The sequence below is a fragment of the Bison bison genome, unplaced genomic scaffold (assembly GCF_000754665.1).
Source record: "Bison bison bison isolate TAMUID 2011002044 unplaced genomic scaffold, Bison_UMD1.0 scf7180017864072, whole genome shotgun sequence".
Classification (NCBI taxonomy): domain Eukaryota; kingdom Metazoa; phylum Chordata; class Mammalia; order Artiodactyla; family Bovidae; genus Bison; species Bison bison.
This window is the reverse complement of record NW_011494644.1, coordinates 5,915,795-5,925,219: the sequence shown is the minus strand read 5'-3', so window position 1 is coordinate 5,925,219 and position 9,425 is coordinate 5,915,795. Positions and strand designations below refer to the sequence as shown.

The 9,425-nt window shown below is 45.1% G+C and overlaps 1 protein-coding gene across 1 annotated transcript in view; it reads left to right on the top strand.

Annotated features, from left to right (window-relative positions):
• COG7 (component of oligomeric golgi complex 7) overlaps window positions 1–9,425 on the top strand; it is a 90,873-nt gene that overhangs the window by 42,985 nt on the left and 38,463 nt on the right. The window contains exons 8-10 of the mRNA XM_010837200.1: window positions 1,765–1,892; window positions 3,402–3,556; window positions 7,993–8,109. Coding sequence (XP_010835502.1) covers window positions 1,765–1,892; window positions 3,402–3,556; window positions 7,993–8,109 — 400 coding nt within the window. The remainder of the gene's footprint in view (window positions 1–1,764; window positions 1,893–3,401; window positions 3,557–7,992; window positions 8,110–9,425) is intronic.

Sequence of the window (9,425 nt, the reverse complement as noted above, 5' to 3'; positions counted from 1 at the left end):
TCACATTCCAGAATGTCTGGCTCTAGGTGAGTGATCACACCATCATGATTATCTGGGTCATGAAGATCTTTTTTGTACAGTTCTTCTGTGTATTCTTGCCACCTCTTCTTAATATCTTCTGCTTTTGTTAGGTCCATACCATTTCTGTCCTTTATCAAGCCCATCTTTGCATGAAATGTTCCCTTGGTTAATTTACTTATTCAACTATAAATGGGCTAGTTCTAGAGTGCTATATGCTGAGGATGCCATGCTAAGCAAAACCAGACACAGTCCCTTCTCTCATACAATATATATTGCAGTGGGAAATAGCCAAATAATCTTACTAATGAGTGTATAATTACAAATGAGGTGAATACTTTGAATAGCAAAATGGTTGTAGGAGAAAAGTTGAATGGTCCTAAGCAGATAAAGATGATCAAGACCCTCAGACATGAACTGAGTGAGTCCTCAAGGAAGAATAGGAGTTAACCAGATGAAGAGGGTTAGGGAAGAATAAGGTCTTTCCAAACAGAAGTAGTAGCTGGTGGCCAGAGGGGAGCTTTTGAGAAACCGAGAGAAGGCTGGAGGCTAGGGGAGTTGTGAAAGAGGCCAAGGCTGTAGAAGTAATAACAAAAGTCAGTTCAGTTCAGTTGCCCAGTCGTGTCCGACTCTTTGCAACCCCATGGACTGCAGCATGTCAGGCTGTGTACAACAAAAGTAGCTGGCATTATTGAGAGCTTACACGTGTTAGACACATACTATTTTACCTAATCTCCAGTTAAGCCTATAAAATTGATGCCATTATTAACCTCATTTTACAGTTGAGGAAACAGACATTGAAAAGTTAAGTCAGTTGCACCCAGTCGCCTAACAGGAAGCAAGAGAACTTCAGTTAGAAGAGCCTTCATCCTTAACTACCCTCTTTCACCTCCTGAGGTCAAGTGATGGTAGAACTTGGCAGGCTATCGAAAAGATTTTGGATCCCAGCTGAAGAGAGAATTCTTAGCAGTTGAATTACTGTGTCACAGAATATGCATGTTAAAATCTTCATGTAGTTGAATATAGGAATTTTTGTGCATATCCCATTTCTGTAAAATCCTAGGAATGCTCCAAATGAAAATGTTCTTTGTGCAGAGCCTTTTCTCTGTAGCAGTTCTTGAACTTGACCCTGGGGAGGGTTATCATTTGAAGAGGTTCTCAATTATGATGGGTTATAGGATTAAGGGGATCCATATCTTTATTATTATTTTTAAATTATTTATTTATTTATTTTTGGCTGCACTGGGTCTTTGTTGCTGCCCAAGGGCTTTCTCTAGTTGCGGCAAGCCTGGGGTGGGGGGCTACACTCTAGTTGCCGTAGGTGGGCTTCTCACTGTGGTGGCTTCTCTTCCTGCAGAGCATGGACTCTAGAGCGCAGGCTCAGTAGTTGTGGCCCACAGGCTTAGTTGCTCCGAGGCACATGGGATCTTCCTGGACCAGCAATCAAACCCATGACCCCTGCATTGGCAGGCCGATTCTTAACCACTGGACCACCAGGGAAGCTCCCTGAATCAGTGTCTTTAATAGCGCTTTAGGCAAATAGTACACAAAGGTCAGATTTATTAAAATATTTACTGACATGATTGTTGCAGGTTCCATGAATGGTAAAAGCAGATGAACAGAAAGTAGTCACCCCAAAGATGAAATAGGAAAAGTTCCAGTAGAGTTCCTTCCACCTATCGTTTTTCACCAGTTAATTTCCAGTTCCTTGTTCATTATTGCTTTTAATTTCTGATTTCCTTGAAGATGAGCAAAACCTGGTGAAAGTCATGGAACTGGTGGATGCTGTGTATGGTCCGTACAAGCCCTACCAGCTGAAGTATGGAGACATGGAAGAGAAGTACCTTCTCATCCAGTTCAGCGAGGTGCCTCTGGTAAGGTCACAGCACTGCCGGGGCCAACTGGGCATCACTGTATTTGCCAGGCTAGGGTCGGGGTGGCTGGGATGCTTCAGAGAAGGTGGGAGCCAGCATACAGAATGCAGAGAGTGGGAACAGGTGTGTAAAACATGGGCTCTCAGCGCTTCCTGGGCTCTTGTAATCCAAATTAAAACGAGACCACAGGTCTGCTACCTGGTTTTTATTTAAAATCCCCAGTAAGGACCTCGCACCCCTCAGAGGCTTAAATCTTCTCAAGATTAAGTTGGTTTTCTCCCTGAGTCAGTCATGATTATGCAGTCTTTTGTTCAAGGCACATATGCAAACAGACACTGGAGCGGAGCACTCAAGGACAGTGCTCTCAGGCCAGGTTCACCAGGTGGACACACCAGAGGGGAATTTCCATTGCAAATAATTAAGGCTGTCTAGTGGGAGGTGGGAGAAAGCAATGGCACCCCACTCCAGTACTCTTGCCTGGAAAATCCCATGGATGGAGGAGCCTGGTGGGCTGCAGTCCACGGGGTCACTAAGAGTCGGACACGACTGAGCGACTTCACTTTCATTTTTCACTTGCATGCATTGGAGAAGGAAATGGCAACCCACTCCAGTGTTCTTGCCTGGAGAATCCCAGGGACGGGGGAACCTGGTGGGCTGCCGTCTATGGGGTCTCGCAGAGTCGGACATGACTGAAGTAACTTAGCAGCAGCAGTGGGAGGTGAGTTGACATTGAAGAATAGATCTTACAGTAGTTCAAGTTGGCTGCCTTCTGCCATTTTTTTTCTGTTTTCTAAGGATGTCCCTAGAAAGTCTGTTCCACTCAGTTATGTTTTTGCCCCTGGAGGAAGCATGTTTTTTTTTCACCGCATTCTTTTGCAGTGTGTGATACGGAGAATGCAGACCCTCACTTGAGAGCCAGAGGGAGAGCTGTTGCTGCTACTACTTAGTCGCTTCAGTCGTGTCCGACTCTGTGCGACCCCATAGACGGCAGCACACCAGGCTCCCCCGTCCCTGGGATTCTCCAGGCAAGAACACTGGAGTGGGTTGCCATTTCCTTGTCCAGTGCATGAAAGTGAAAAGTGAAAATGAAGTTGCTCAGTCGTGTCCAACTCTTCTCGACCCGATGGACTGCAGCCTACCAGGCTTCTCTGTCCATGGGATTTTCCAGGCAAGAGTCCTGGAGTGGGGTGCCATTGCCTTCTCCCCAGAGGGAGAGATACCATCTTAATCACAGAAAAAGAGGAAAGAGATAAAAATAATAAGGATGACTATAAGGATTTGATCATGCTTTTTGGCCAGGAGTTTATTTCTGTGATCTCACTGGCCACTTAGACTGTTCTTCACTCAGTCAGGCTCTTAAAGAGCTCTCCTAGTTTGGGACTACATTTCTGATGTTCGTCGTAAGTGGTTTGACCATGAATGAGGAGATCTGGAGCTCCTCCCATCTGAATGTTGTCTATTCATTTGTTCTTCAGTCTGAGGCAGCTTTTTATTGTCTCTGCTGACCAGGAACACGGGGAAGTCATTGACTGTGTGCAGGAGCTGAGCCACTCTGTGAACAAGCTCTTTGGCCTGTCTTCTGCAGCCGTTGACAGATGCATCAGATTCACCAGCGGCCTGGGGACCTGTGGCCTGCTGACAGCCCTGAAGTCTCTCTTCGCCAAGTAAGGCTGGGGAAGTGGGATCGGGGCCAGTGGCAGGGAGATATGGCCTGCTGGTGGCCCTGAAGCCCCTCTTTGCCAAGTAAGGCTGGGAGAGTGGAGTCAGGGCCAGCCTCGTGGGAGAGTGGTGTCTCCCAGTTAAAAATGCGGATGTCCGTATTCCTGCCATGAATCCTGGAGAGGCACTTGTACCTAAGCCTAAGGGGACGTCCTTAATGATGCTAAGAACATCACAGCACATTCATTATGGTGGAGCATTTAAAGCAACCAGAATGTCCACCCATTTGGAAACGGCCAAATAAGATATGGTATATTGATACTAAGGGAGTTCCTTATGAGGCAGTTAAAGTGTTAATTCTATCTACACACAACAGCAGGGATAGATGTCAAAACATACTGTTGAAGTGAATAAAAAGTTGCAGGATACAATGTAGAGTACATTTTCTGTAGCAGGGTTCAGCAAAGCTTTTCTGCCAAGGACCAGAGGATAAGTATGGTAGGCCTTGAGGGCTTTGCAGTCAATAGAGACTTTCATAGAGAATGCTTCCCCAGAAGTACAAAAGCAGCCAGAGACAACACATACCTGAGTGGATGTGGCCTTGTTCCAGTAAAACTTTGTTTACAAGAAACCAGGAGTGCCAGTTCCTATTCTGGATCCTTTTTGAAACTGAAAGTGCATTATATATTCCTGTAGAATACAGGTCACCAAACTCTAGCTCATGAGCCAGGTCTGTTTTTGTAAAAGTTTTTGTAAAAGCGTTATTGGAATTCCACCAAGCCCGTTCACTTATCTGTAGCCTCTAAATCCTCCCAATGAAGTTAGTTGAGTAGTTAGAACAGAGACCTTGTGACTTGCAAAGCTTAATACCTGGACTTAACAGACAAAGTTCGCTAAGCCCTGATGTGAAAGGTTAGGCAAAACTCAAAACACTGATTATATTTGAGGAGAGGGAGGACTAAGTTAGTAGTCATTGGAGACTTAGCTTTGTTATTTTCTGATTCTTAAAAAGGAGAATAAATTAACACATTTCTTGTGGAATTAAAAATATAAAATAAAAAAATATATAAACATCGTGCTCAGTAGAAGAAGCCAATCAGACAGGACCTCACGTTATATGATTCCATCTATACAAAATGTCCAGAACAGGCAAATCTGTAGAGACAGACTATAGGTTAGTGGCTGCCTAGGCAGGGGATGCGGGTTCCATCCTGGGTCAGGAAGATCCCCTGGAGGAGGAAATGGCAAACCACTCCAGTATTCTTGCCTGGGAAATTGCGTAGACAAAGGAACCTGGCAGGCTGCAGTCCATGGGGTCGCAGAAGAGTCAGACGTGACTGAGCAACTACACCAGAGGGCTGGGGAGGGGGGGCATTTGGAGGAGATGCAGGATGACTGCCAAAAGGTAACAGGGTTTCTTTTAAGGCTGATGAAGCTTGTTTTAAAGTCGATTGTGGTGATGGTTGCACAACTCTGTGACTGCATAAATGACTTGTGTGATTTGTGAATTGCAAAGGCAATAAAGCCATTAGAAGAAAGAAAGAGGGAAGACCAAAATTAAATTTACTTAGAGAAAAGAAGAGGTAAGAAATTTCAGTATAAGGCTGGATTCTCTGACCTGTGCGATTGAGGTGGAAGGGCCCTTGGGAGGTTAGATGCTTCAGTCTTTAGCTTACGGACGGATACATTCTCAGGCTCTGCAAGAGATCGTATTCTGGAATAAAGTTGCCTTGAGTCTCAAGAAATTCCTCGTACTGAACTGAATGCTCTTTTGCTGCCGTAAGTTTAGGGAGCCCTTGTCATTCCAGAAATACTGAACATGCCCCTGTGAGCTCTGAGGGCCCCGTGCTGTTGGTTACTGCCGTGGGCGGTCTGCACCTCCGAGGGCGGCTCACAGGAAGATACTAAGGGGACAGGGGCCCTGCTCGCAGAGGGAGGGGGAGCGCGTGATCCCAGACGGGACCTCCAGAGAGAGAAACATCAGCAACAGGTTTAATCAAATAAAAGTCACCTCTTTCTCTGCCACCAACCAGGATTTTGTGGATGAAATAATTCTTTTTGAGATCTAAAAATTTTATTATAACAAAAGTAAAATGCTTTCAAAAATATATATATATTTAAATACAAAAAGGTGTAAAAAAGGAAAAGTCTTCCTTCTTTCCTGCCCATATCCTTCTCCTCAGAAGTCACAACTTTTAGTCTTTTATTTAAATATATCTAGCTGCACTGGGCCTCAGTTTCGGCACGCGGGATCTTGGTTCACTGACCAGGGATTGAACCCAGGCCCCCTGCATTGGGCTCAAGGAGTCTTAGCCTTCTCACTCTTCTCTCCAGACTTTAAAGAAAATTTGTTTGTTTATCACCTTTAACTGTTATGTCTTGACTCTCAGCTCTGAAAGGCGAGGAACTGGGCCTCCTTGAGCCTGGTCCTCTCATATCCTCTCCCCTCCCAGTTCTCGTTGGTGATGTTTTCATTTTTGGTTCTTCTATTGGTTACTTCAGTTCCTTCATTTTAAAAAGTAATGCAAATGCATATTAAAAATTCAAACTGGACCAAAGGATGTATGATAAAGCCAGATCACCTTCTCGAGAAGGGGAGGATTTGAAGCTACCAAAACAGCTGATATTTGTTTATGAAATTAGTCAGGGAAATAAGGGTGATACTGACTTGCCCAGGGTTCAAGTGGGACCTTGTTCAGTAGTGGGGGGGGAGCATGGGATGGTGTTCAGGAAGGAGGGGTAGGGAGGATGAAGGATGCAGGCAGGGCAGGAGGGTAGCCTAACCTGGACTCGGCCAAGACTGTAGAATCCATAGTTAAAGGTGGGCTGGTACAGAGTCAGGGGCGTTCTGGCTGTGAGGGAGCCTGGGCCCAGGAGGTGGAGCCCCCTGAGCTGAGATCCTGGCTCAGGCACTTAACTAGCTGGGACCTTGAGTGGGTTCATGCACCTTTCTGAGTCTTGTTATCTTTTAGTTGGGGAAACTGATGGTGATAATATCGCCTTTCTGTGTGGTTGTGAATATTGAGTGAGAAGTGAATGTGCTTAGTCGCTCAGTCAGTCTTTGCAACCCCATGGACTGTAGCCCGCCAGGCTCCTCTGTCAGTGGAATTCTCCAGGCAAGAATATTACTGGAGTGGGGATCCTTTCCCTTCTCCAGGGGATCTTCCCAACCCAGGGATCAAACCCAGATCTCCTGCATTGCAGGCAGATTCTTTACCAGCTAAGCTATCAGGGAAGGCAGTGCAGAAGACATCATTAAGTCCATTTTGAAGATGAGGAAACTAAGGCCCAAAGACACTCAGGTACTTGCCTAGATACTGCAGTGCAGGTCTGTCATTGCCTCACAGCCTGTTTCTGGATGTCTCCCTTATGCCCAGGCCTGTGCTAATTCCTGGGGATACAATTATGAGCCACAGAGGGATAGTCCCTGTTCTCTCCCAGAGCTTCTAGTCTAGTGACAGCAATAAACATGAAACACATACATTAAATAAGCTATTTAGTGATACTTGGGATTTAGTGAAAAGTGGGATGTGATAAGCTATTTAGTGATAAATGGGATGAAGAAAAGTAAGTGGTATAGGTGGGAGCAAACGGCACAGTCTTCGAGGGAGGGTGTTCAGTTTGGAATCCAGTTTCATGCTTTGTTAAGGTTGGGCCCAAGCCATGGGGCTTGGCTGTTTACTCTGAATTCAAGGATTGGAGTGGGCTTCCCTGGTAGCTCAGCTGGTAAAGAACCCGCCTGCAATGCAGAAGACCCTGGTTCAATTCCTGTATCGGGAAGATCTGCTGGAGAAGGGATAGGCTACCCACTCCAGTATTCTTGGGCTTCTCTTGTGGCTGAACTGGTAAAGAATCCGCCTGCAATGTGGAGACCTGGGTTCGATCCCTGGCTCAGGAATATCCCCTGGAGAAGGAAATGGATACCCACTCCAGTATTCTGGCTTGGAGAATTCCATGGACTGACTGTATAGTCCACAGGGTTGCAAAGAGTCGGACACAACTGAGTGACTTTCACTTTCAAGGATTTCAATGCTGCAGAAGTACCTTGTGGTATCCTAGGTATCAGTCAGGTATTATAGTGGGGCTGTGATGTTTTAAAACAGTCCTTTAAATTAGCTTCCAAAGAAATGCCTCTGTTAGGATGAGGGAGTGATTTGCGAGCATCATCTGTCACCTGGTGGGTCACAGAGTTGTGGTCTTAGTGGCCGTCCCCTTCCCCCTCATCTTGAACATCTCCTAAAGCTGCTCTGCAAGATGAAAAAGACCGTCTTGTTACATAGAGACTTGTTTGTGGTCAGAGCTTTATGCGTCGTGACAACCCTTCATAGGATAGCCTCTGAAGATGCTCTCATTAGCGGTTTGTCTAAAGCTTTGTAATTCCTGGTGTCTGTAGGTCTGGAGAGTTTATGATGACACCGCTGTTAATTTTTCTTTCCCCTAGGTATGTGTCTGACTTCACTAGTACTCTTCACTCAATACGAAAGAAGTACAGACTGGATGATATTCCTCTCAACTCTCTTTTTCAAGAAGATTGGACGGCTTTTCAGAATTCCATTAGGTAAAATGGGAGTAAACATATATAAACATATATTATATATAATAGTGTATAAAAATGATAAATGTGGGGCTTTTATCTCTTTGACTGTCTCCTCCACCTCCCTCCTCTTAAAGCAAATACTTTAGACACTGCAGACAAGCCAATAAACAAACCGAAAACAAACAAACAAAAAACAAACACCAAAAAGACCTGTCTTGCTCTTAAAATATTTTTAGAAATTCTTTAGGAGCTCATCTCCTTTGGTGATTTAAGTTTTTTGTCTGGCTTGAGATTTTTTTCCCCCCTTAGCCTACAGTTTTTGCAGTAAGTTAGAGCTTTTATATTTTAGAAAATGCACAGCTGATTGTATCCTGTTTCTGGATCTAAGTGCCATAGCACTAAATGGTAAGGCAGTACTCTTTGGCCTGTAAAGAGCCATGTAAGAGTTCCATGAAAGGACTTGAGGTGACCCTCCTGAGTTGTTGTTGACAGGCTCCAGGGTAGCCTCTGTGACCTGTGGGCTGCTTGGTAGACACCCTATTGCCCTAAACCCTGAGGTCTGATCTGAGTGTGACTGGCAGTGGCCTGAGGCATTTGGCCCTTGATATGTCCAGCCAGGGGATGCAAATGCTGGCCAGTGGCCGGATCTGACCTATGGACAAGCTTTGTTTGATCACAGGATTTAAAAAATTTTTTTTAGTTTATTTGCCAGCATGTAAAACCAGATATAACATAATCCAGCTTTCCAACATAATGTCAAAACTGGACTGTCTGGAAGCACTGGGTCTGTGTCGCCCCAAGGCCTTGACCTCTGCCTGGGGCTGGAAGCTGAAACCCCCGCTTGACTAGGTGAATGTTCTCTGTTCTCTTCTCCCACTCCTATGAGGCCTATCAGCCGTACTATTGGCCTGCAATAAAAAGCAATCCAGAAATTTCTTTTCCTTACAACCTTTCTTCGCAGACATGTGTTCCGGAAAGGCAAGCTGCTCTCCCTCCACTTACATTCCTTGCCTGACCCCCCGGGCTAGGTAGCGTGCACAGGGTACCCGTGGCGCATATGTGTCCAATGACCATCTTACCAGGGCAAACCCAGGACCTCCCAAGACCATCTGGAATATCTCCTCATGGGCTCTGATCTGAACTTTTATTTTTTTGATGAAATTTAATGTTCCAGATGCTAGTATCCCTTATCAGCTGTGGCAGCTTGGTACACCAGAAAATATTATGCACAAAGTTGTTCTGTTGTACCTGATGTGAGTGGAATATTTCACTTTCTCATAAACCTTTCTTATGATGGAATGCCTAGATATCTTGGTGATGATAGGCACTTTTAGAGA